General features: G+C 47.1%; 1 protein-coding gene across 1 annotated transcript in view; it reads left to right on the top strand.

Annotated features, from left to right (window-relative positions):
- The window catches only part of TLL2 (tolloid like 2), a 190,888-nt gene that overhangs the window by 119,208 nt on the left and 44,355 nt on the right, over nucleotides 1-27,325 (top strand). Inside the window, exons 4-8 of the mRNA XM_032778202.2 lie at nucleotides 1,422-1,592; nucleotides 10,749-10,866; nucleotides 13,170-13,348; nucleotides 14,717-14,822; nucleotides 23,453-23,577. Coding sequence (XP_032634093.1) covers nucleotides 1,422-1,592; nucleotides 10,749-10,866; nucleotides 13,170-13,348; nucleotides 14,717-14,822; nucleotides 23,453-23,577 — 699 coding nt within the window. The remainder of the gene's footprint in view (nucleotides 1-1,421; nucleotides 1,593-10,748; nucleotides 10,867-13,169; nucleotides 13,349-14,716; nucleotides 14,823-23,452; nucleotides 23,578-27,325) is intronic.

Here is a 27,325-nt window from a genome sequence, read left to right as displayed (position 1 = left end):
TAATGGTCTCAAGTTGCAGTGGGGGAGGTTTAAGTTGGATATTAGGAAAAACTTTTTCACTCAGAGAGTGGTGAAGCACTGGAATGGGTTACCTAGGGAGGTGGTGGAATCTCCTTCCTTAGAGGTTTTTAAGGTCAGGCTTGACAAAGCCCTGGCTGGGATGATTTAGTTGGGAATCGGTCCTGCTTTGAGCAGGGGGTTGGACTAGATGACCTCCTGAGGTCCCTTCCAACCCTGATATTCTATGATTCTCTGATTCTATCCCTCAGAGTTTATAAATCACGGTTAGAACTGGAGCAAGTGTGTTTGCAGCAGCACCAAGGCAGATGGAAATTAACATTGTTGCCCGTTTAACAAGTAAGGGGGAGATATTTTCTCATTTTGTCTGTTAACTTTTTGTTCTTTTTGTACAAAACAAGAGACTGCATGTGCACAGATTTGTAGCTGATGCTAAGGATCAAATTTCTCCATTTTTCCATGGTGAAAACCTGCAATCTCCTGGCAGAAACTGCCCAATTCACAGACCCTCCCAAGTGCCTGAAAATTACATGTGAAAACTATTCAGCTTAGAATTTAGGAGGTTGCTCCTTCATTTTGTGAGAACAGTTTTCACTTCTAAGTAGAAGTAGGTGTGGATGCTTTACCATTATAAAAATGTAGATGTGGAATAGACTTCAGCCTCTAAACACGTTAGTATGAAGATGAGTCGATTAATTGAGGGTGCACACCAAATCAATAACTGCCTCACAGTGGAATAAAGTCAGGCAAAGGGACAAGGATGTAGTTATGAGTTTATATGAAGGACCCTAGAGTTGTGATTACACTGGAAGGCCTAATGATTGTAATTTTCAGTCTCCCTGTGCTTTGACTGACTGAGATGCAATGCAATGCAATGGAATCTACATTCATCTAAAATGCCAGGAGCCTAAGCTGCCAATTTGGTCTAGAGTCAAACTCTGGTGTTGTTCGGATCTGGGATTTTGGTTTGGGCCCATCTCTACTCAAACTTCTAACTCAATGTCCCCGTCAGTGAGATTGCTGTAATCAGGGCTTTGGAGTGGAGCCCGGAGCTGGAGCGCGGAGCAGCTCCGGAGCAGTGGAGCTGCAGGTTTTTGCCTGGAGCTGGAGTAGAGCCGGAGCACAGCTCCAAAGCCCTGGCTGTAATGTGAAGAAACAGCAGAATGGTGATTCCCCTTCTGCTTTAGCACTGAGAAATGGGGAAGGTCAAATGATAAGACCGTCTGCTACAGAATAGCTCTATGATAGCCCTGAACAAAACAAGGGCAAACCTAGATGTGGCTTCTGGTTCACATTAATGGTCTGGTTTGTTCTGTTTTGTGTGCACTGAGGCCAGGGTATTGCCTTGGAGCTGCCATGGGAAGCAAGAGGATTTAAACAGTGTTGCAACTTTTGTCTTGCAGATGGCAGGAGCAATGCCACACTCTCAAGGAGGCCGACGGAGGAGGAGGATAAAGACCTGCCTCTCTCAGCCACGGGCTCCTCTCCCAGAATCCGCAGGGCAACCACATCGAGGGCAGAGAGAATCTGGCCGGGAGGGGTCATACCCTATGTCATTGGAGGAAATTTCACTGGTCAGTAACAAAACACGATACTTAGCTGTTTGTGACTTGGGGAACCCCTTCTTAGGAGATCTTCTCCACTCCTGGCTCAAGACTGCCTGATCTTTGTGAGCCCTTCCCTGGAGAGGGCTGGCTGTATTGCGAAGCAGCTGGACAAATAGCTGAATCCCACCCCTGAAGTTCCAGGAGAAAGGCCTCGGTGCTCAGTCCAGCCTACCTCTTTGCAGCTGGACACAGCTTAAAACTCCTGTTCCATGGTAGGTCAGAATCTGAAACCTGAGCTTGCTTCCATGCTGTCTGGATCTCCAGGATGGGAGTGCTGAAAAGGCAGGGCACTTTGACCCACAGGCATGGGGACCCACAGGCATGGGGAAGAAAGTGCATTGGGCTGTTCCCTTGTGATCCCTCTGCAGACCACCGAGACCACTGGGCCTTGCGATTCTCCTCTGCACAGTTGGTCAGTGTGATGCTGAGCCACAAATCAACTGAGTGGAGAGGAGGAACAGGGAGCTCTGAGCTGGATCCCTGGATGGAATGGGGGATCTCTTAGTACAGCTCAGAGACCCTTGATTGCACAACCTTTGAGCAGTGTCCAACAGTAGCTTCCTGGAGAGGGGCTGGTGTCCTGCCTACTGTGTTGCAATATTCATTAAGAGGATGTCTTTGCCTCTCTAGTGCAGCCCTGCCAGGCCATGCTTCATTGTGTCCTTTGCTATTTTGTTACCAGCCACGTGCATCTTAAAACATTCATTTGGATCCTGCCATTTCCCGGTGCTTTGTGCTTTGTTCAAGGAAGCCACAGGAGAGGTGCCAGTTACCACCCTCAGTCAGAGTAGCCTGGGAAAGAGTTCAAAGACAGGGGAGTCACAACTTCCACAGAACCCTAGATGTGGGGAAAGAGACCATTCCCCCCTTTCCTGCACAGGCCAGTGCAGGATCCTTCGCTACAATAAATCCCACAGTGGTATGTCCACCCTCGCTTTAAATAACTTCAGTGATGAGACTTTCTTCCACTTCCTTTGGGAGACTGTTCCAGTCTGATCTCTCACTGTGGCAATATTTCTCCGAATATTCATCCCAATTTCACCCTAGTACTCTGCACTATACTCCTTTGTGGCCTCTCTTAGTGCACTTTCTACTTGAGATTTACTCCCTTCAAATATTTCTCCATGGTTCTATCTCCTTCTCTTAACCAAGCTACCCAATGAGGGTTCAATTATTGCATTGCAGCAGAGCTCACAGGAGAGAGCGGTGCAGAGGTGATGTGCCAGCAGGAGATCCTGGAGGAACTGGGCCACTCAGGGGGGCATAACTGCTCCAGCAATCCCTGGGTGCTACAGGTGCAGTGCCACCCTCTTGCATGACAGCATTCATAGATTCATAGATTTTTAAGGCCAGAAGGGACCATCATGATCATCTAGTATGACCTTCTGCACACTGGAAGCCAAAAAATCTCACCCACTCTTGTAATAGACCCTAACCTCTGCTGGATTACTGATGTCTTCAAATCATGATTAAAAACTTCAAGTTACAGAGAATCTTTCATCTGCACTAGTTTAAACCTGCAGGTGACCCTGCCCCATGCTGCAGAGGAAGGTAAAAAAAAAACCAGGGTCTCTGCCAATCTGACCTGGAGGAAAATTCCTTCCTGATCCCAAATATGGCAATCAGTTAGACCCTGAGCATGTAGGCCAGACCACCAGCCAGACTCTTTGGAAATAATTCACTGTGGTAACTCAGAGCCCTCCTCATCCAGTGTCCCCTCGCCGGCCGGTGGAGATATTTGCTGCTAGCAATCGCAAATCGGCTATATATAAGCAGTCTTGTCATACCATCCCCTCCATAAACTTATCTCTAGCTGACAGTGCAGAACTCTGTCATCTGCCCCTTTGGGTGTAGGTGTAAGCATGGAGCCCTCCTTGTGCCCCGTGCAAAAGGACAGCAATTACTCCTGGCTCCTGTGTCAGGGCTCAGTGTGAATTCCGTGTCGCGCACTCAGCCAGGACCAGACCATCTGTCCATGTATGTACCTTTCAGTCTTGCCTCAGAAATCACTCCGTCCAGCTTTTTTCCCCGCATTATCTTTTGCTCCTACTTTGAGGACTTTTTTGGGGGCAACAATTTTGCTTTATTCACTTGGATCCAGGGGAATGTGCACCTAATACAGATCTGTAATTAGCTGAGCTTTACATCTTTTGCTTTCCTGCCCTATGCTAGCACGAGAACGAACGCTGCGAGATTGTAGTCACATACAGAACAAAGCACCATGCAGCTCTGGCCATTTGGCTTCTCTCTTTTGCACGTGTGCCTCTTGATGGCAGAAGCAGAGAATCTGTACTTTACTGGTTTATGTATGCATGAAATACACTGTTAATGCTTAATCATGTTCCTTAGTCATTTTAATACAGTAACTCATCATAGGACTGGAAGGGACCTTGAGAGGTTATCTAATCCAGTCCCCTGCACTCACAGCAGGACTAAGTATTTATCTAGCCTGTGGGCCAGATCCAGCCCACCAACTGTTTTAAGCTGGCCCTTGAGTGGGGTTGGGGGCTGCTCCACGCGGGTCCCGGAAGCTGCGTCCTGGATCCCACCCTGCTCCTACGCATAGGGGAAGCCTGGGGGCTTGGCTCTGCATGCTGACCCTATCCCATGTGCTTCCCCTGTAACTCCCATTGGCTGGGAATTGTGGCCAATGGGAGCTGCAGGGGCCTGTGGACAGGGCAGCGTGCAGCAGAGCCACTTGGCCACAGCTGTGCATAGGAGCTGAAAAAGGGACGTCCGCTGCTTGTGGGAGCTGCTTGAGTAAGCGCTGCCTGGAGCCAGCACCCCTGAGCCTCTCCCTGCACCACAACTCCCTGCCCCAGCCCTGATCCTCCTCATGCCCTCCAAACCCCTCGATCTCAGCCCAGAGCACCCTCCTACACCCCAAATGCTCACCCCAGAGCCCACAACCCCAACCAGAGCCTGCATCCCAACCCCCTGCCCTATCCCTGATCCCCCTCCTGCCCTCCAAACCCCTTGATCCCAGCCTGGAGCATCCTCCTACACCCCAAACTCCTCGTCTCCAGCCCCACCCTGGAGCCCCCTCCCACACCCTGAACTCCTTATTTCTGGCCCCCCCGAGCCTTCACCCCAACCAGAGCCCTCACCCGCTGCCACACCTCAACCCCAATTTTATGAGCATTCATGGACTGCCATACAATTTCTATTCCCAAATGTGGCCCTCAGGCCAAAAAGTTTGCCCACCTCAATCTAGAGCATCCCTGACAGGTGTCTGTCCAACCTGCTCTTAAAAATCCCCAATGATGGAGATTCCACAACCTCCCTAGGCAGTTTATTCCAGTGCTTAATTACCCAGACAGTTAGGATGTTTTTCCTAATGTTCAAGCTAAACCTCCCTTACACATTGAGTGTAAGGAGGAAAAACAAGCCTGGGTTACTATATTAAGCACTAAAGGTCCAGCGGCAGTTGGAGTCCATGGTGTGACACAGAGACCCCCTTGGGACTGTCACCTGATGTGCTGAAATTACCACTGGACCTTGTTTTCCCTGCCAGCCTGGGACTTCCAGAACCCTGTCTTGTTGAGCCAGACATGGTAGCCTGCTGCAACACAGATTCAGAGTCTGAACCACGCCCCCAAAGCTGAAGGTTTTAACTGAAAACCACTCAGCAGGTTACTTATCTCCAGCACCCAGACGCCCAGTTCCCAATGGAATGCAAACCCTGAATAAATCCATTTTATTCTGCATAAAGCTTATACAGGTTAAACTCATGAAATGTCCAGGGCCGCCTGGGGGGGGGGGGTGGGGCGGCAAGTGGGGCAATTTGCCCCAGGCCCCGCAGGGGCCCCCACAAGAATGGCTGAGGCTCGCCCCCACCATCCCCCCAGCACCTCAGCGTGTCCTGGACAGTGCTGCAGCCGCGTGGCTCCGGGGGGCCTGAGCTCCGCCCCGCTCACAGCCCTGTGGTAAGGGGACAGGGCTGCGAGCTCCAGGCCGAGCGGCTCTTCCCCTTACCACGCGGCTCTGAGCGGGGAGGAGCTCAGCCCACCCCTCCTGTGCTCCCCCGAGTCACACAGCTGCAGCGCTGAGGCGCCGGGAGGCGGGGTAAGCGGCCGGGGCCGGGTTGGATAAGGAGCAGCGAATGTAAGCTCAATGAAAGCTTAACTCTCATTGTGCAGTTTACAAGATGATGATGATGATAATAACGATGACTCAGCTTCATTCTATGCAGTGGCTGACTATCCTCTGTAGTTGCCTGTATCTTAATTAGAAAATAAAATAGGTGTGATTTATCATGAAAAAATCATGAGACAGAGGGTATGTCTACACTACGGGATTATTCCGATTTTACATAAACCGGTTTTGTAAAACAGATTGTATAAAGTCGAGTGCACGCGGCCACACTAAGCACATTAATTGGTGGTGTGGCATGTACGAGGCTTCGTCGATTTCTGGAGTGTTGCACTGTGGTAGTACCCATAGTTCCCAGTGCGCCCCAGTTCCATGGAATAGTCTGGAATGGTGCAACAACAGTGTTGCAGGTGATTCTGGGTAAAATGTCCGTCACCTCATCCTTCCATCCCGTGAAAGCAACAGCAGACATCATTTCGCGCCCTTTTCCCTGGAATTGGCCTGGCAGATGCCATAACATGGCAACCATTGGAGCCTGTTTTGCCTTGGTCGGCTGTCCACCGTATGCTGTACTGGATGCTGCTGACAGAGGGCGTATGCAGTTGCTACACAGCAGCATTCATTTGCCTTTGCAAGGTCAGCAGAGATTGGTACCTAGCCCTATTGCAACTCTTGCCATTGTATGTGTGATGAGATAATGGTTATCAATCATTTTGACTCGTTTGCAATTGGAAAGTGGCAATTGACTCTACACATCAATTTACTGTCTGCTGCTGTCAGGGTGCTCTGGCTGGCTCGCTGAGGTTGGCGGGGCCACAGACAAAAATGGGGAATGACTCGCCTGGGTCATTCCTTCTTTAATGTTTTTGTCTTAAAAGGAGTCAGTCATGCCTAGAATATGCGGGCACCGTCTACTAGAAGCCAGAGAGCACAAGCCGTCCGGGTCAGAGCCCAGAGATCCGCAGGAAATGAACGCTGCATGCCTTCTTAGGGCGTACCCCTGCAAACAACCCACCCGTTCTTCCCTTCCCCCACATCTCCTCGGGCTACCGTGGCAGTGTTCCACCCAAGTTGTGGATGAAAGTAATAAAGAATGCAGATAAGAAACACTGACTTTTTAGCGAGATAAAATGAGGGGGAGGCAGCTCCAGCAGCTATTGATAGTCCAGGCAGGAAGCATTAAAGGTAGTGGGGAGAGAAGCCTGCAGCCCCGCTGCTATGATAGTCCAGAGGAGTACGGAGATCTTTCTTGTAGAGACAAAAGGAGGCCGATTGATATGTAAACTTGAAAATTAGGTGTCAAATTTCTGAAGGATAGATGATCAAAGACATCTACATTTATAGAATCATAGAAATGTAGGGCTGGAAGGGACCTTGAGAAGTCATCAAATCCAGCCCTCTATTCTGAGATGTGTGAAGGGAGTCCCGGGGACAGTCTGGGGACAGGGAGGGGGAGTTGGATGGGGCAGAGGTTTGCAGGGGGGCGGTCAGGGGACAGGGAAGGGGGTGGTGGTGGTCAGGGAACAAGGAGCAGGATGGGTCAGGGATTCTAAAGTATTCTTATTTCATTTGGAAGGTTTAGCGGGGTTTTTATTTGTTTGCTTTTGTTTTTCTGCTTCTTGGTGAAACAAGAACCAAAAAAGCCTCCAAGGTTTTCAATTTGTTGTTACCCCTCTACCCCACCTCCTTTTTTTCCCTCTTTACTTTTTTCTCTCCCCACCCCGAGAGGGAAAAGGAGGCAAGGAGAAGGAAAGCCCAAGAGAGGAAAAGCTCAATGAAAACCATTTTTTAAAAGACTTTAATTTAAGTGGAAGACAAAAGTTGAATGAAACATTTTTTACACATTTTTTCTTAAATGTTGTTTTGATTGAACAAAAAAATCACCCAGCTTTAGTTGTAACCGCACAGCCTAGCCTGAATGGCCCACTGGCCTGAGTTCAGTCTCGTAGGTGGCACCTGCTAAATATGGCTTGCTTACCTTAACTCTCAGCTTCTCACCCAGCCTCTAGATAGCTGGCTGAAACTGTTACTTTTGCTGGATGGTATGAGTACATTCCTCCTTCTGATCTATAACTGAGTCACTCCTTGGGCAAAGAAGAAAAATAGGGTATTTCTGCTCTTCAGATTAACCACAAGATATTTCTACATTATTTTAGCCAAGTATGTGCTTGGCCTGCCTTCTACGGCTCAGTCATGTGCAGGTAGGTGAAAGAGTGGGTGAAAAACTGGTTGAAGGACAGTAATCGAGGAATGGTTATCAATGGTACACTTTCACACTGGGGAAATGTGTCCAGCAGGTCCCACAGGGGGCCAGTACTATTCAGTATTTTCATAGATCAATTGGATTATGGAGTCGAAAGTTCACTTATGCAATTTGCAGATGACACCAGGCTGGGAGGGGTTGAAAGCCCTTTGGAGGACAGGATTAGAATTTGAAATGTCCTTGATAAAGTGGAGGATTTGTCTGAAATCAGCAGATGAAATTCAACAAAAACAAGTGCAAAGTACTACACTTAGGAATGAAAAATCAAATGCATAATTACAAAATGGGGAATAACTAGCTAGGCAGTAGTACTGCTGGAAAGGATCTGGGGATTATAGTGAATCACAAAGTGAATATATCAACCATATGATACAGCTACAAAAGAGACTAATATCATACTAGGTGGTTATGACATACTTTGCAATCTTGTTTAGTATCTCTGGGGATACGTACTCTATTAAGCTTATGAATGGTTTATGTATCACTGTGGTCCAGGGACTGTACGCAACTTGGGGCAGTGGAGGAGAGTGAGGGGGATTGATACCACAGCTCCTCCAGGAACTAAAAGCAGTGGATGGTGGTTTAAGGTGAATCACTAAGGTTGTAAAGATCTCCAGAGAGATATCATGTCTGGGGACGCTTGCATAAACTGGTTCAAACTAGGTTTTCCAGAGACCAACTGACTAAGAAAGGATGTTTGGCATAAAAAGTCTACGTTTAAACTGACTCAGGGCCTTCTTTTGATTCAGCAAGCAGACAAGTCCTTCTGACCAAAGACGTAACCCTTGCAGAAGGGCTGGAAAAACTTTGGCTTACAAGGGCCCCCGTCAGATTGAACAGTGACATCTGATAAGCTTTTAGAGTGTGTCATAAACATACAGTTAAGGGTTAATTCCTCTTTTGCCTGTAAAGGGTTAAGAAGATTACATAACCTAGCTGACACCTGACCAACAGGATCAATCAGGAGACAAGATACTTTCAAATCTGGGAGGAAGGAAAGTCTTTGTCTGTTGTTGTGTGTGCTTTTGCCGGAGAAGATCAAGGAGGCAAGCCATCTAACTCCATTAAAATTCAAAAGTTTTGGATTTTTTTGAAGCAGAATATTTTTATTGTTTCTTTAAACAATCAAACACAGCAAGCAGCAAATATTTGGCCACACACTTCTGAAACCCCAAATCATGTTCCGGTTTTGGCAGACTTATTTCAGCTTTTCAGTTAAAAAAAAACACAACAAATTTTGAAGGAAAGCAGACATTGTCCATGATTTTTTCTGCTTTTTAAAAATCCCTAGTTTTCGATCCAGAAAAAGTTTTGAAGGAAAATATTTGTCCAACCTTTTTAACGAGCTTTAGTTCCTTTTAGCTCTAGCTGATGCTGAGAACCAGTGATACCTTGTAAAGGTGACTTGAAAAGAAATTTTCTCAAAACTAGGTTTGTGCTGAGATGCGGAAGATTTTTAAATGTTTATTTTTCCCAGGGCTACCTGGGGGGGCGGCAAGTGGGACAGTTTTCCTCAGGCCCCAGAGGGGCCCCCATAAGAATACAGTATTCTATAGTATTGTAACTTTTTTTATGGAAGGGGTCCCAAAATTGCTTTGCCCCAGGCCCGCTGAATTCTCTGGGTGGCCCTGGAAATGTCTGCCCTCTATAACACTGATGGAGAGATATGCACAGCTTTTTGCTCCTCCAGGTATTACTCTGGGTTTATCAATAAACAAAAGTGATTTTATTAAGCATAAAAAGTAGGATTTAAGTGGTTCCAAGTAATAACAGACAGAACAAAGCAGCAGAGAATCCTGTGGCACCTTATAGACTAACAGACGTTTTGGAGCGTGAGCGTGAGCTTTCGTGGGTGGATACCCACTTCGTCAGACGCAGGACCACGAAAGCTCACGCTCCAAAACGTCTGTTAGTCTATAAGGTGCCACAGGATTCTCTGCTGCTTTTACAGATCCAGACTAACACGGCTACCCCTCTGATACTAGACAGAACAAAGTAAGCCAGCAAGCAAAATAAAACAAAACATGCAAATCTAAGCCTAATACATTAAGAAACTGATTACAGGTAAATCTCACCTGCAGAGTTGTTCCAATAATCTTCTTTCACAGACTAGACTCCTTCCTAGTCTGGGCCCCATCCTTTTCCCTGGCACAGTCCTTGTTAGTTCCAGCAGACATCTTAGGTGGTAAACTGGGGCTTTCTCATGGCTGGTCTCCTTTGTCCTGCTCCACCCCCTTTTATAGCTTTGCCACAAGGCGGAAATCTTGTGTCTCTGGGTTCCCACCCCTTCTTCTAAATGGAAAAGTACCAGATTTAAGGTGGATTCCAGTATCATGTGATATGGTCACATGTCCTGTGAGACCCCAGCCTCCATTCTTCCTGGGCTGGCCCCCAGTACACAGGAAAGTTTGCAAGTAAACAGTCATTTACAGTCAATTGTCTTAATCAATGGGAGCCATCAAGATTTTAAACCACCATTAATGGCCCACACTTTGAATAATTACAGTAGGACCTCAGAGTTATACTTCATATTTCTAGCCTCAGATACAAAAATGATACATGTATACAAATAGGAGGAATATATTCAGTAGGTTATAACCTTTGTTATGATACCTTTCAAGAGACCTTTTGCATAAAGCACATTCCAGTTACATCATATTCACACTCATAAACATATTTCCATAGAACGTATGCAATGCAACGTCACACACGGGGACAGTGGAAAAATGGGACCTTAAATGTTTGTTCTGCTCTGATTTCTTTTTCAGGCAGCCAAAGAGCTATTTTTAAACAGGCCATGAGGCACTGGGAGAAACACACCTGCGTGACTTTTGTGGAGAGGACTGACGAGGAGAGTTTTATTGTGTTCACGTACAGAACCTGTGGGTAAGCGACACACACCGGAGCACTTAGCAGTGTTCAGTTACATGGCCCGCTGGCATCTTGCCGGATCCCGTACTAGCAAAATCAGTGATTGGTTGCCAGTGTGCAAGATCAGGCCTTCGCTTCCTTGATAAAACACATGTTAAAAGTGTCCTACACCCATTTTTTGTATTTCACAGATCAGACACTGTAAAACACATTGTGAGCCCTTTGGGGCTATGTCTTGCCATCTAAGTGCCCCCAAAGGAGATTCTGTCCCCATTTTACAAATGGCAGAACGAGTCCCAGAGAAGTTGAGCTCCCAGTCCTGTAAGGAGCTCCATGCAGGTGACTCGGCCCAGATCACACAAGAAGGCTGTGGCAGGACTGGGAATAGAATGTCAGACCTCCTGAGTTCAGTGCCACGTTATTAATGAGCCCTTGTGTAGTTCAAATGGATAGATTCTTGTAGTTCAAATGGATAGGCTCCAATTTCCTTTTCACTATTTATGCTGTTGGTTTCCTATCTGTGCTTTTGTTCTGACAATAAAAATATCCGTTATTATTAATTAACGTAGTGCCTGGGAACCCCAGCCATGGACCAAGGCCGCATTGTGCTAGGTGCTGTACGAACACACAACAAAAAGACAATCTCTGTCCCCAAAATGCTTACAGTCGAAGTAAATGGGACAGTGTCTCTCTGTTTATAGTTTTTCTAACTCTTTTCACTCTCTGGCTTCATTCAGTAGCCTATAAGTTGTTTGGGGAGGTAAACGCTGCAAGAGAATGTCAGAATTCCCCACCACTTTCCCCCATAATACCTGTTCGTTTAAAAAAAAAAAAAAAAAGTCATGCACATATTTTAGAATTTTGTCAGATTTTCGGGGAACGGAGGAAAAACAAAATCTAAATGTTGGGCCTATTGGCTCTTTAAACCAGGGCTTTCCTTAAGCGATAAAAGTGTTATATGCCAAGGTGTGTCAAAGCACTGTGGGAAGGTGGGTAGGTAGGGAGATGGCATTGTCAGGCGCAGGGATAGTGGTGCATGCCTGCCCTCTGCTGGATGGAATGTCAGATTCAGGCACCTGACTCACTCAGGCATTTTGTAAATGCCACTAGGTTCCCACCTGCATCTTCAGGTACCTAAATACCTTCATAACTCCGACCCATGGTTTTCTGCCTAGGAAATCTATTGCTGGTGAATGTGCTTGGTCCCCTCTAATCATTCCCCCTCTGCCATTCAAGATACATCTACCCTTGGAGCTAGGGTGGTGATTCCCTGCTCACATAGACATACTCATGCTAGGACTCATCAAACCAGCGCACTAAAAATAGTGATGTAGTCACAGTAGCACAAGCGGTAGCGAGTGGCAGCAGGGCCATGGGATCCAGGTGAGTTTGTGCTCAGGGCAGCTAGACCTGCTTGCCACTGTCCATGCTACCATGGGTCTGCTACTGTTTCTCAATGAGAACTAGCATGAGTATGTCTACACAAGCTGGGAATCACATCCTGAGCTCTAAGTGGAGACATAGCCTCAGTTTCAAGTACCCAGCATAAGTTAGTGACCTCTCTGGATAGGGGGTCTTGCCATCTTGAATGCTCTTGCTGAGATGGGCCTGAGCATTTGGGGGAGTTCCAAATTCAGATCTGATTCCAGCTTCATGCCTCCTCATCACAGAGGGTCTGCCCCTGAACATCTCCAAACCTGGTGGAGTCTAGATCTAATCCAAACTCCCCAGGCCTATCTCTCAATAGAGAGAGATACCATGGTCTTCAGCAAAAAAACCCCAAAAAAACAAAAAAAACCCAACCACTACACACCAAACAAAACAAAAAAAACACTGGCATGCATCATAGGGAGACCTGAGGCTGTTCTGCTCCAAAGACCTACCCCAGATAAAAAGGCTAAAAGGGATGTGAGTGCGGGAGAGAGAGACAGCATGCATGATCTCTCGACCTGTCTTCTCTGGAGCACCTTGAGCCAGTAAAACATAAGAACAGCTATACTGGGTTAGACCAAAGGTCCATCTAGCCCAGTGTCCTGCCTTCCGACAGTGGCCAATGCCAGGTGCCCCAGAGGGAATAAACAGAACAGGCAGTCATCAAGTGATTCATACCCTGTTGCCCATTCCCAGCTTCTGGCATACAGAGGCTAGGGACACCATCTCTGCCATCATAGCTACATAATTCTAAATTCTTCAGTGGATCTGACTCCATCCAGCAGGGCAGTGGTGCATACTCTGCCAGTTGATACACACATGCTACTCCAGCCATACCAGCATGGTTTCACTCGTTAAAGTCACTCATCCGGTTGTTTGTTTTCCAGTTGCTGCTCATATGTGGGTCGCCGAGGGGGTGGTCCCCAGGCCATATCCATCGGCAAGAACTGTGATAAGTTTGGCATTGTGGCCCACGAGCTGGGCCATGTGGTTGGGTTTTGGCACGAGCACACGCGGCCCGACCGGGACCAGCATGTCACGATCATCAGAGAAAACATACAGCAAGGTAAAGAAGAAGCTCTTATACCAATTTCAGATGCTGTGTGGTGGAAACCGCAGACCTCCCTGGGCTTGTGCACAACTCCTCTTCAGCTAAGAGTTACAGTGGGTAGCCTCAGTTATTGCAAAAAGAAACCAAACTACGATGCCAGGCATTGCAAAGAAAGAGAGCCAAAATATTCAAGTGACTAGCGATTTTAATACACCGGGAGAGGAATTTTCAGAGGGTAAGATCCAGTCCCCTTTAATGTCACTAGTTGCTTCTGGAATTCTCAGCCACAGATATTTACTAAACAGAATTATATTAAAGGAACTTAAAGATAGGTTAGAAGCCCCATCATTATTTTGCTAGCTTCAGAAATGTAAACGGTACTGGTCCTTCCCTCGATGCCAGACATTGCTTTATCTGTCTGCTTATGTACATTAGGATGAGAGTTGCATAAGCTAGTCATAATTGTGAGCTCTCTTCCAGCATGACAACAAGCACTACAGGGCGTGCACTAGGTTGTGACTGACTTTCCAGAGCTTTTCTTGTGGTAAAGTTATATGGGAGAAATAGGATCAAATGCATTTTGAAACCGATACGGAAAGGGAGTTGGGCCCAACAGAGACTTGTTCTTCATTGTAGGCCTTTTGTATGTCTCAGTGGGTATAATACAGAAATGCCCCTTTTGAGTAGAGCTGGGTGAAACTTTTCTGACAATGCATTTTTTCACTGAACTATACAGATTTAGGTCACCTGAAGCATGATGTGAATTTGTGTCAAATTTGCCAAATTGTTTCAGCAAAAAAATAAAATAAAAAGAAGTCAGTGTTTTTCTTGTGACGTTTTCAAAACAGAATGTTTTGTTTTTATTCAAAATTTGGTTCAAATTTACTCTTGATTTTATTTTGAAACAGGTTAAAAAAAACCCAAAATGAAATGTTTCATTCCACCCAAACCAATTTTATTTTCAACTTTTTTGTTTTGTCCAAAAAATTGAGACAGCAGGTGGGTGAGATAATATCTCTTATCGGACCAATTTCTGTCAGTGAAAAAGACAAGCATTCAAGCTTACCCAGAGCTCTTCTTCTGAGTAAATTCAAAAGCTTGTCTCTGTCACCAACAGAAGTTGGTCGGGTAAAAGATATTACCTCACCCCCTTGTCTCTCTAATATCGTGTGACCAACATGGCTACAACACTACTGACAAAAAATTTGAAACATTTATTTGGGGTTGATCCAAAATGAAAATATTTTCTAATTTTTATTTTGATGATCCGGCCACCAAACCAAAAATTATTATTTGCACAGCTCGGCTTATGAGTGCTCTTTTGAGCAAGGCTCTCAGTTTTCCAAGAAACATTTTTCCTTTTAATGGAGCCTTGTGTCGCAGGTCAGGAGTACAACTTCTTAAAGATGGAAGCTGGGGAAGTGAATTCTCTGGGAGAGACCTATGATTTTGACAGCATCATGCACTACGCCCGGAACACCTTCTCAAGGTCGGAATCCAAGGTTATTTCTCTTTACTACTTTATATAGTGCCTGGCTACCCAGGCTGTGTAGCGGCTAGAAGGAAAATTGTGAGTTTATTGCAGATAAGCATGGCATATGCAACGATTTCAGATGAGGGATGTATCAAGCTGCAGGAATTTGCCCAGCAAGCTTCATAAAGCAGAAGCATAAAAATGACTCAGTGGAAACATGGGGAAATCCTGTTCTCTTCCCCACTACTCTGACCTCCACCTTCCACAAATACCCATTAGACCTGACCTCCAAATATACTATAGAGAAACCAGATACTTCCTGCCTGGTGTCGGCATTCTCTCCTTCCTCCCCAGCTGAGGTGACTCTGAGTGCCCCTGGCCTGCTCCTCCCACCGCATGGATAGTGAAGGTCAAAATGTGAATGTCAGTCAGAATTGGGCCCATATATTTGGGCCTAATTCTGCCCCCACTGATCTTGTCTAGACATTAGGACCTGCAACTCACAACTGGTGCAGGCTAAAATGGATGGCTGTCACTGATGGAGCAGTCCATTATGGGTCCTTATGTAGCTGAAGCTTGTGGGATCAAGTTGATTAATTGCAGCTCTGTCCTTGAAGCAGAATTCCCATCCATGTCACAGGACAATACAAACAAAGATAGATGCTGGTGACAAGATACAACCATTTTTAGGAGCTGGAATCCTGGCTTATCCTTCTGTCATGATTAGCAAACTAAAATTTAGAACTTGTTGAGAGGTTCACGATGCTGATGACTGAAATTTACCTACTTGTGCTCTCAGCAGGGTAGGGTGAAGGCTGGGTATGGGGGGTATCCCTGGGGAACTTTCAGCTTAGTTAATCAAGACAGTGCCAAGCGTCCCTGCCCAAGAAAAGCCATTTACATGTGTGCAAACAAGTGGTGATCTGACTTAATTGTCCTGTTCACACAGCTCTGAGTGGTGTCATTGATTCTACAAAAGCAGTGCCACACCACTGCCTGAGCAAGGAAACTTAGATTAGTAAGGGCCCCAGGCCCTTTAAATTGCCCCCTGGGGAAACCGGGCCACCCCTATAGCAACCGGTTCTACATCGGCTTCTAAATTTAACAACCGGTTCTTGTGAACTGGTGCAAACTGGCTCCAACTCACCACTTCCTTTATTGTACAGGGAACTTCAGTGTTACACAGCATGGTTGTGTGTGAGGATAATTCTGAACTTAGCTTTGAGCTTCTTGGTTTTCAGACTTGTGCTTTCGAATTGCAGCAATGCATTAAGCTTTCTTTCCTTTACACTCCCAGACAAACAACTCTGCTAAGATAAAAGTTAAGTTGTAAATACCAATCAATAACTTCAGTTATTTTATTATTGACGTATGTGACCAAGTACCCTGTGGACTGTAGAATTATAAAAGGAGAGGGGAAGTTGCTAACTCCTTTCCCCTTTCAACGGTTAGTTGGAAAGAGGTGAATATAAGAATCTTTGGCCTACGTTTCCAACTTGGGTGCTTAAAGTTAGACACCCAAATAAAAGTTGAACACTAATAGCTTCCACCAAAGCTGTAGGTCCTCTGCACCGCTGAAAATCAGATCACTGTTGTTTAGGTGTACGTGGCGTTTTACAGACAGGTCAGGTTGCAGGTCCTAGCCTGAGCAGCTTTCCTTCTAAAGGTCGTGTTCTGTAAACACTTTCTACTGTGTGTCGTGCCTATTGCTCTGAATACTCAGTCCCACTGATTTTAATAGGGACATCTCGTGATAGTATGTACTATATTCAATAGTGTTTTCAGAATCACTTTCTTTGTCTGTGCTCCCCAAAGAGGTCACATCCCAAGCACCAGACACACTTTCAGGAGCTATTAAATTTCCAGAGAGCCATATGTTTAGGGCAGCAGAGATGATCTACTCATCCTTTGATTGAACCTGGGGGAGACTTAAATTCAGACTGTCTTGCCAGAATGCTTGATTGCACAGTGCACAATATGCAAAGATGTCTGACTTTTTAACCACCCTATTGTCATGGAGTTAGACCTGAACTGGTGTAAGGTTCTCTCAGAAGCAGCTGAAGGGCTTGGAAGCAAGGGTTTGATGAGATTGGGGATGGGATGCAGAGCCTTTGAATCTAGCCCATATGGACAGTGACCCAAAATGATGGTGGTCAGTGACTTTTGTGAATGAGCTGAGGATTTCTGTCCAAGTTCCTGCTCCAGCTAATTATCATCTAAGGCTGCAAAGAAGGGGGTCCATCTTTGCATGAGCCATACATACTCAGCTCCCATCTCATCCCTACAGGTGGTCTTTTCAGTCAGGATTGAGAGCAGTGCTGGAAAAGTTGTGCTCCTGCTGCCCATTCCATGCCTATTGGGCTGTTGATCTGGAATCTTTAGCCAGTGGTAAAAAATTACTCACAAATTCAGCTCCGCAAATGACTTGTGAAGTGTCTGACCTACTGGAAAGTTCTCCCCTAATTCCCAGTTCTGCACAGCTGGTGTGCCTTGAACTCCCATTTATTCCAGTACACCAGAGTTTGCAAGATGGAGTCCATTTGTTTCAAGCACATCCATACTGCAGACCTTTTTATTGCATTACTATGATCACATATTATTAATAAATTATTGCATTAATTAATTGCATCTTTTCACTTGGAAAAAGGACCCCTTTCATGTGTGTTCATCATTGCTAAAATTTAACACAAATATTTTTGTTAACCTCTCGAGTTTTATGGATGTGCCACACCTATTATTCTTCTCTCTTGTTGATGCACTATTAAAATCCGCTGTGGTCAGCAGGTAGGGTGACCAGATGTCCCAATTTTATAGGGACAGTCCTGCTATTTGGGGCTTTTTTTTTTTTTATATGGGCTCCTATTAGTCCTCACCCTGTCCCGATTTTTCACACTTGCTATCTGGTCACCCTATTGGCAGGAAGAGTTATGAAATATGCTGTAGCATCGCCTGCTCCGGGGATGAGTGTGGGGAAGGTTTTTACTGCATTCAGAGATATCTTTGTATCAGATAACTTGGAGCAGGCAGTTTTTCTTCCCTTGAGGCATTTGCTAAATCCTTGCAGACTTCAGTGGGGTTCAAATGGTAATAATTGTCTCGCATCAAAGCAGGATTAAGATATTACCTCCGTTTATACTGTAGACGCCTTAGTCTGAATCCCTTGAAATCCAGATCTCTTCAGCCTATTGAAGGGCCAAAAATGACAATAATTCTTCTGAATATAATTGTGTGTTTTTCATCTGTTCTCTAAACCTTTTGTCTCCCTGACCCATTGCCCCCCCGGCAATGGTCTTTTTGCAATAATTCAAGTGAGCACTAAGCGCTTCTGTGGGCATTAGGTTTGTATCCACAGTAAGCAGGCAGCGATAGCATGCAAGTTTTACATATCCTGTGAGTGTTTTTAATGGAATAAAAAGGTGCAGGCAAACTGTGGCCCAAATTCTCAGCTAATGCATGAAGTTGTGCAGAGGGGACCTGTGTTTGGTGGCTGAGAGTTGGAAAATGGAATCCTTCTTTCCTATCCCAGACTGGAGTCAGGGTATGAAATAGCCATACAGCAGTGGCTACTGCAGCCCTGGGCCTGTGGGAATTGCTAAGACTCACTACATGACACCTACTTAATACTGCAAGCCCCTTCTTTTAGACTGGACAACATTAAGATCCTGCTCACACTGCTGTTTTTTCAAGAGTAGTGTGTTCATCTTAGTGTCCTGAGCAAATTTCAGGGTGGATGGCTGCATTCTGCTTTGCTGAACTTCCCTTGCAGTTTAATTGGGATTCTTCTCTTCTGGTCCTAAACTACTGCCTGGTGCTGCTGTGCACTGCTGGAAAATTGCCCTGTTCCCCACCAGAGGTGGCTTCACTTCAGTGGGGAGTGAAACGATCTTTGCTCCGTTCTCTGAAATGGTTCTAATATTCATGTTCTGAAGATTGACTTTGTTTCCTGGGATTTCAAAGTGACTTTTCTACACAATCTGTATTGTCATACTTTAGGTAGCAGTTTGTCATCCAGCCTTCCTGGTGTAATTTAGAGGATGCTGCTAATTTAGTTGCACACCCCAGTGTCACACATCTCTCCTTAGGCACAAGGCAAGCAGTGAGGGAGTTAGCGCAGTGAATTTAGCAGTGAATTTAAGTGCCTATATATGAGAGGCATTTTTCCCTGTTACTTTGTGTCATACAAAATCCGTAGGATGCTCTGTAAGTACAATATATTGGGTACTTGTCATTAATGATTGTCATGACTCCATTTGTCTGGAATTTGATTTCTTCACTTCCAAGTACTTAGTGTTGTTGTGGGTTTTTTTTAATGAGATATTTATTAATAACGTAGCAGGAACTCTGTATGCACACGGCTACATTCTCCGGGGACCAGGGACAACTTGTATTTCCATACACCTCTGTCACAACCTGGCCAAGGCCGCCTCCTCTCTGCATGGACACCATTCTGCTGAGGGGACCCAACACTGTATCCTGCAGTCCTCTGTGCCTGCTGTGTCTAGGTGGTGATTGGCCACTGTTGCTGGCTCTGAGTCTCTGAGGCACTCTCAGGTGCAGACCCAGTGTCTGACACCCTTCCTTAGGATGTGGGCTCCCCCGCCCAGCCACCTTGAACCCACAAACCAGTGCCTGAGCCCTCCAGAGCGTCTAGTTACTTATATGTGCTCCCTCAGAGTTCCACCTCTCTGTGGGTGCTCCGAGCTTCTGAGGCAGCCACTTCAGGAAAAACATGGCAGGCAATCAAGGGACACAGGCAACTTCTTAGGAACTTCTTAACCACAGGCACCTTTACCGATCTTTGCAAAATAGTGAGCGGTCCTGAGACCCCCTACCTGGTCTCACCACTCTAGTGAGCCGAAGATCTGGTCAGCATTTCAGGGTTGGCCTGGTCTCTTTCTCCTCAGCCCAGTCTTCTGGCATGTGACGGTGGCCGCTGCCACTGGGCTCAGAGAAACCCCTCATTAAATAAATTTAGCCCCTTTTTGCCCCTGTGCGCTGGCTGGGAACTGCCAGACCCTTTTCCCAGGGCTTGGCTACACTGGAGAGTTGCAGCACTGGTGGTGGGTTTACAGCGCTGCAACTTACTCACTGTCCACACTTGCAAGGCACATAACGTGCTGCATCTCCCTGGCTACTGTGCTGGCTGTTCTCCTGCTCTGCCTGGGGTATAAGGATTGCAGCACTGGTGATGCAGCGCTGCTCCGCAAGTGTGTCCACCAAAAGCGCTGTAATTGGCCTCCGAGGTATTCGGAGGTATCCCAGAATGCCTGTTCAGCCACTCTGCTGTTTTGTTGTGAATTCCGGGCTCCCGGAGCTGCTTATCTAAAAAACAAACACAGCTTGTTTGCTCGAGCAGAGGCAGGCAGGGGGATTCATTTGGAATGTTCACAGTTTGCTTGAGGAGAGAAGCAACACGGCGGGGGGGGGCGGGGGAGTCTGTTTTGAAGCAGCTGCTTATTTGGTCTGAAGGCTATTTGCATTTAGTGAACAAGAGAGGGGTGGGGGAAGGGGTTGAAACTTTTAAAATGATTGAAGGTTGGGGCTGTGTGTCTTCCAGTCCTTAGAACTTGCAAGGCAGGGAGCTGACACAGTGTCAGCTCCAAAAATCCACTCTCTCTGTCTCCCCCACGCTCCCTGTTACATTTCACCCCACCCCCCTCTTTTGAAAAGCACGTTGCAGCCACTTGATCGCTGGGATAGCTGCCCATAATGCACCACTCCCAACAGCACTGCAAATGCTGCAAATGTGGCCAACTGCAGCGCTGGTAGCTGTCAGTGTGGCCACGCTGCAGCGCTTTCCCTACACAGCTGTACGAAGACAGCTGTAACTCCCAGCGCTGTACAAATGTAAGTGTTGAGTCCATTATCCTATGGCAATGAGCCATTGGGGAAGAGACATTCGAAGCTGATAGCCCTCGATTGCTCTGTGATGGCTTCTCCATCATAGTCATTCAACTAGGTTCCAAGCCCCCAATCCAAACCGGATATTCTCACTCCAAATGCAGGTCACACTATTACAGTAAACTTGCAGTCCAAGATGGAGGTTGTGGGAGTTCACAGTCTGATAAGGGCATATCCCCCTCTGTCAGAGCCACTGTGAAAGGGACCAGGCCCGCCGACGGGGGGATGGGGGGTGAGGGAGCAAACGGGGCAATTGTCCAGGGGCCTGGGTGATTTAAAAGGGCCTAGGGTCCCTGGCAACTGCCATGGTAGCAACAGTGGCTGCCAGGAGCCCAGGCCCTTTTAAATTGCCTGGGCAGGCCACAGAGCTGCTAGGCAGGTGCTTGGTGGTACCAGCGGTGGCGATGGCAGCTGGGCGGACATGTGGAAGCCCTGGCCATGCCGGAAAAGTGCGCCCAGCAGTGCAGCCAGCAGCTTGTTGAGCACCAGTCAGCGCAGGCGCAGCACCGCCCAAATGTTAAGTGGACCTGTTTGGCCCTGGGCAGAGCCATCCCTAAGGTACAGCGAATTGGGGTGACCACTCTGGGCACCGTGCTTTTTTTGTGGGGGGAGCCATGGGCTGATGCGATTTGGCCAGTGTGGTTGGTCCTGGAAATGACGGGTCAGTCCTGGAAGAGACGGATTTGTCATTTCCACTCCAGGTCCCGGACCACTCTTGGGACGGCCCTGGGACAGTGCCAGACAGTAGGGATCTGTGTCACCCTATAACAGCTGCTCTTAGTGAGTGTCACTGGGGATTGAACCCCGGAATTCCAGCACTACAATCGTGAGCCGCTGTCAGTTGAACTAATGGAGTATACCTCTGGTGGTGACACGTGTTCCTCTGTGGATCAGCAACCGGCCAGGCTTGCGTAGCACAACAAAGAGTGTTTTATATCCACATTGCTACCACCCCTCTTTATTTAAAAAAAAGAAAAAGCACTTTTCATCTTCCCTTTAACCCAGCTCTATCACTCTGGGTGTGAGTGAAGGGAGGAAAGGCCTATGACTGGCTCTTCAGAGAGTTCAGTAACCCTAGACAGAAACTCCTGGGACAGGAGGCTAGAAGTAATGTCTTTGATACCTTCACAGCATAAAGCAGGACACCCGTTGATTTCCATGGAGTTAGGTGCCTAAATACCATTGAGGATCTGGCTCTAGCTCCCAGTGAGAGCCTGCTGGCCATTTGGGCCTTTGAAAAGCTCCCCAAGTCAGCAAGTGCCATTTATACACCACCTGGTTGTTGCCTCATCTCCATCCCCAATTATAATTGTTGAAAAAACGTTGATGGAATTTTTGACTGACTCTGATCACTACTACTCTGCCTGTCTTTATTCAAATCAAACAAAGAAAACCTCCACTCTCTCCAACATTCCCAGTCCAACACAGTGCTTACACCTGTGCATAGTCCCATTGACATTAGTGGCATGACTCATATGCTTGAAGTTAAGCACTTGCTTTAACAGTTTGTTGGACGTGGGCCTACCTGCGTTGCAATAATCTTATTGCTCTCAGCCCTGCCTTTCCTCGGGCTCCCCTTAGGACTGTGGTCATTTCCCTTAGGAAGACAAGCCATATCCCAAAGACCTGACAATCTCTGTTCAAATTGTCACTACAATCTGCACTGTGAGACTCAGAATGTATTTTGGGGTGATGTAAAATAATGCCCAGGGGTAGCACGGCTGAGTTAACTTAGTTTTAAAACCCTAAACTTTCATTTTCTGACCCCCCCTCCCACATTTTACCTCTTCCACAGGACTGTTCATCTAGAGATCTCAAAGCACTTTACAAAGGAGCTCAGTATCATTATCCTCCTTTTGCTGATGGGGAAAGTGAGGCACTGGGCAGCGAAGTGACTTGCCCAAGGTCACCCAGCAGGCTGGGGGCTGAGCTGGGAATAGAACCCAGATCTCCTTAGGCCCCATCCAGCACTCTATCCACTAGGCTCCGCTGCCTCTCTGTAATGTTACATTGAAGTAGCTTTTGCATTAAAAACCCTTGCACCATAGGGATGTTGATTTCAGTGGAGCTGCTTGCATACTGGAAGTCAAGCATGTGCGTAAATCCTGTGTTGAATCAAGATCTCAGACATGGGGAGGGGGCGCTGCGAATAAGGGACAACGTGGAAGCAGGCACAAAGAAGAGAATGGGAAAAAGATGCCGACAGTCATTGGCTCAGAGGCTTGGCCCGCTCAAAAGGACCAAGAGTGGGCATGAGTTAGACATGAGCAGAGAAGCCTCTTGGTTTTAACATCTAAGAATGACAAGTCTATAGTTGTCTCAGTCCGCAGTGATCACTATGAGCACAATCCCAAGCGGCTCCCATGGCCATGCTGTCCAGTCTATGCTATTGTTGATTCAGTGGGTGTTACATTGATTTTAACCTTGTAAAAGGATATTTTATTGCTTTCTCTGATTTATGGTAAGTAAAGTGTTTGTGCTGAAATAGAAGCAGCCGCAGCCTCTGCTAGTCCCAGAAAGGAATTTACTAAATTGGCAGAGATAGCTTCCAAATGCGCAGGCATCAGGTGTTGGGAGAACATGTATATCAAAGCACAAATTTCTCATAAAATATGTTTCCCAGTCAGATTCTATTCCCCCTTCCTGCTGGCACAGGGTATGTGGTCATGGGATTCTCATGCTGAATCGTGATTGCCCTCAGCACATCATGCCATTTTCACTGCTGTCTGTCTATCTCACTCCAGAGGGGTCTTCCTGGACACCATCCTTCCCCGTCGAGATGACAATGGGGTTCGGCCAACTATCGGTCAGCGCATTCGGCTGAGTCAGGGAGACATTGCTCAGGCGAGGAAGTTGTACAAGTGCCCAGGTAAATATGGCCAGTGCAAATGGCTCCAACTCTGTCCCATGTACGTGCTTTATCTGGATGGCCCTGGGGTCCAATACCATGTTAATGATCCCTTTGATGAAAGAACTGTGAGAAGGTGGACCATCTAAGTGCTTCAGGCTGGAGGAACTGAACTTTTATTAGTGCTTTGTCAGTAGTCCTGATTTTTTTAGTGCTTAGGACTGTTTACTGTGCTCCCCAGCAGTGACTGGGAGGTGGTAGCGCCTGCATTTGATAGGTCCCTAGACTCCTCCCCTTCCCAGCATGCTTTGCTGAAAAGGAAGCTAAAGTCAAGCAGTCCTCCCCTACCATTTTTCAGTAGAGAAAATGCATTGCTGCACCATGTTCATAGTCTATTATCCAGGTAGGGACCCAATTTTCCACAGTTTGTTTCCTTTGGACCAGGCTGTACTAGTCTGCTAATCTGGTGAGGAGCAGGGGAGCTCTGACCCCTTGTTCTTGGCGTCTAAGTGAATGGGAGAGTAAGCCCAGTCTGTTTAAAAGCATGGTCTTTTCACACCCCTGGCACTTTCCAAATTCCCACTGCTAAGGGGGCAGCCGCTTTTCCTGTCTGAAGTAGCCATGTTGGTGGTTTAGAAGGGAGGGGGCAATTCTTGAGTCTTCCAGGGTCACAGTCTGAGCAGAGGTAGAACTATTCCATGTGCACCATCCCTGGAAACTCATCCCTTTAAGCTGAAAAACAAACTGCTGGGTAACGTGCTGCATCCCCCAAATCGCAGGGGCTAAAAAGGAAAAATGTCAAACTTGCCTACCTTGTTGCCATGCCGTGCTAAAATCACTTATTGGGCTCTCGCTGCTGGGATATTGAACCAGCCAGCACAGGCACGCCTCTGCACTGCGTTCACTCCTATTTTAAGCATTTGCTGGTCGTTTGTAAAGGGAAGGTAAATTCAACATACGTCCCTCCCAACATACACACACTAAAACACCAATACCCGCTTCCCACACCAACACACATCCTTTTGTGACTAATAAGCAAATCAAATTTCTGAGAATGTTTACCTTGTAGGAAGTAACTCCCAACTCTCCTTTACTGATACTGTAACAGAATAGCGTTGGCTGGTAAGTACCCAGTATCTGCAAAGTAATTACATGATCCTGCAGATTACTGAGTAATTGCACTTAGCGAGCCCAAAACTTATTCCCTTTCAAGCCACACTGTGGTTTAGCTGAGAGCAATCATCCTCTTTATCCCGTGTAATTAGGGCAATATGATATGTGTGCCCTGTAATTATCTCTCCACAGAGGCAACTTGTGTTTGAGCAGTTGTTCTTTTTTCCCCCGCTCAGAAAAGCTATGTTGATTTGTCAACCACATAGTGGGTAGGCCCAACAACCTGGGACATGCCCCCAAATGGTCAGATATTCCTCGAGCCAACCTTCCAGCCATCAGTGATGATTCAATATGACTGGCTCCAGAGTGACTTACTGTTCTTGTAACAAAAAATAGCAGGTCTCAATCAGTCTCCTTGCGGGTGATCTGTGAGGTGGATGCTTCATCACTGGCCCTTTTTTGGGCAGTGTGGCCGGGAATGCCGTAAGCCATGCACACTTAACAGCCCCAAGAGAAGGGACTGGCAGGAAAGCTCAGATGTTTGGAGAATGAGGGTTGGACTTTACCTGTTCCACATGTGAAAGTCTTCAGGCTCTGGCACTAGGAAACTAGCACCTTCCCCTCCCTGTGAATTTTTTTTTTAAACCCAGTCCAGTGAGCACTTCCACATCTGGCCCAGGGAGCTGGCAGACCTTTTGGACATGTAGCATTTGTGAGTGTGTGGACTAGCAGTGCAAATACACTACTGTCAATCAGCCCCTTGGGAGCTGTAATCCCAGGTGAGAGATTAGCTCCTTTTCTGGCCCTGAGGCTTTCATTTTCTCTGGGTTCTTTGCTCCACCCGTCTGTGGAATGGAGTGATAATACTTGCCAGACACATGGGAGGGCCTGGGTGGAGAAGTTGATTTCCCTTGTAGAGCACTTGGAAGCTAAAAAGGGCAGTGTGATGCAGGGCGGGTGCAAGGATGTTTTGCACCCTAGGCGAAACTTTCACCTTGAGCCCCCCCCCAAACCCGGTGGCTGCTCTCCGCCCCCCCTCCCCGGCCCTAAGGCACCCTCCCTGCGGCAGCTCCTCACCCTGTGCGGCAGCTCCCCGCCTCAGCTCACCTGTACCCCTCCTCCTCCCCGAGAACGCCGTCATTGCTCCACTTCTCCCGCCTCCCAGGCTTGCAGCGCTAATCAGCTGTTTGGCACTGCAAGCCTGGAAGGGAGAGAAGCAGAGTGGGGCGGCATGCTCAGGGGAGGAGGCGGAGCAGAGAGGAGCTGGGGCGGGGAGTTCCCCTGCATGCCGCCCCACCCCTTACTTGCTGCAGGAAGGCCTCCCTGTGCCCCCTTGCCCCATCTCCTTCCGCCTAAATGCTGCCACCGCCCGGGGCAGCCGAAGATCTGGCCACTGCAGTTGCTGCTGAAGATCCGGCCGCTGCGGTTGCCGCTGAAGGACCCAAAATGCTGCCTCCCAAATGCTAGTGCCCTAGGCGACCGCCTAGGTCACCTAATGGGTTGCACTAGCCCTGGTGTGATGGCCCTTTGTGGTTGCATCAGGGCTCCTGTTTTCTCAGCGCTGATAGCTGTTTCTGTTAGGAATGGAGAGCAGGATGGAGATTTTAGAATCTGATTTTCTGTTTTCTAATACCTCCCTAGGAGGGGCACGCCTTTCCCCCTTATATGATGACTGACTGGGGCATGACACCCTGCATTTCAAAGCGCCTATTTCACCCGCAGAGTTCAAAAGCTGCATGTTGCTCTCTAGCAGTTTTACAAGAAGTTTGGCTTCACCTCTGAGGCCCCTGCATCTAGCATGTATAAACTTACTACCTGCATTGTTTGTGGTCTTGTTGTAGCCATGTCAGTCCCAGGATATTAGAGAGACAAGTTGGGTGAGGTCATCTCTTTTATTAGACCGGCTTCTCTTGTCTTTAAGCTTGTCTCTTTCACCAGCAGAAGCCGGTCTAATAAAAGAGATGACCTCACCCACCTTGTATCTCTACTTGGAATCTGTGACTTTTCCATCTTAGTGTCTTCACCTTTAAACTTCCTTATGAGCCATTCAATAGGAGAAAGACATCTGTACGTCCCATCCCCATGGCGGCTGCCTGCAGGTCATCTTTCCTGTTTGGCCCATTAAGTTGTGGGTCAAAGTACTGTAGGGTAATTAGGATTTCTGGCCTGGGTGATGACATTTTTTCATATATTAAGTGTCCTGAATGGGGCCAGTCTCTCTTCACCTCCAGGTTCCAACCCACCCCACTAATTGTGATCAAGGCTGAAAAATTAGTGAGCAACCCGCAGCGTCAGGCAGTGTCAGGGGTGCCAGGCCGAGTAGCGTTCATGGTATTTGCATGAGAAATGGAGGCAGATGTTCCATCGTGTCAAATCTTTCAAAGCGCTCCTGCTTAATGAAGGATTCTTGGGGGCTGCCTCACAGTTGCTGGGGAAACCAAGCAAGGGTCAGACCCTACTTTAGAATGGGAGTGGGCACAAGGTTTATGAAATCCAAAGCAATCCAGAGCAGTCGAGCAGCAGTCTGATATCTGCTCCACGTTGTGTGTATTCACCTGCAGCTTTTGAACCCTGTGGGTGAAATAGGTGCTTTGAAATGTGGGGTCTCCTGCCCCAGTCAGTCATCATCTGCTCTGCATGTGTATACGTCATTCCA

Source organism: Chelonoidis abingdonii, chromosome 16, assembly GCF_003597395.2.
Source record: "Chelonoidis abingdonii isolate Lonesome George chromosome 16, CheloAbing_2.0, whole genome shotgun sequence".
NCBI lineage: Eukaryota > Metazoa > Chordata > Testudines > Testudinidae > Chelonoidis > Chelonoidis abingdonii.
This window is presented reverse-complemented; position numbering and strand designations above follow the sequence as displayed.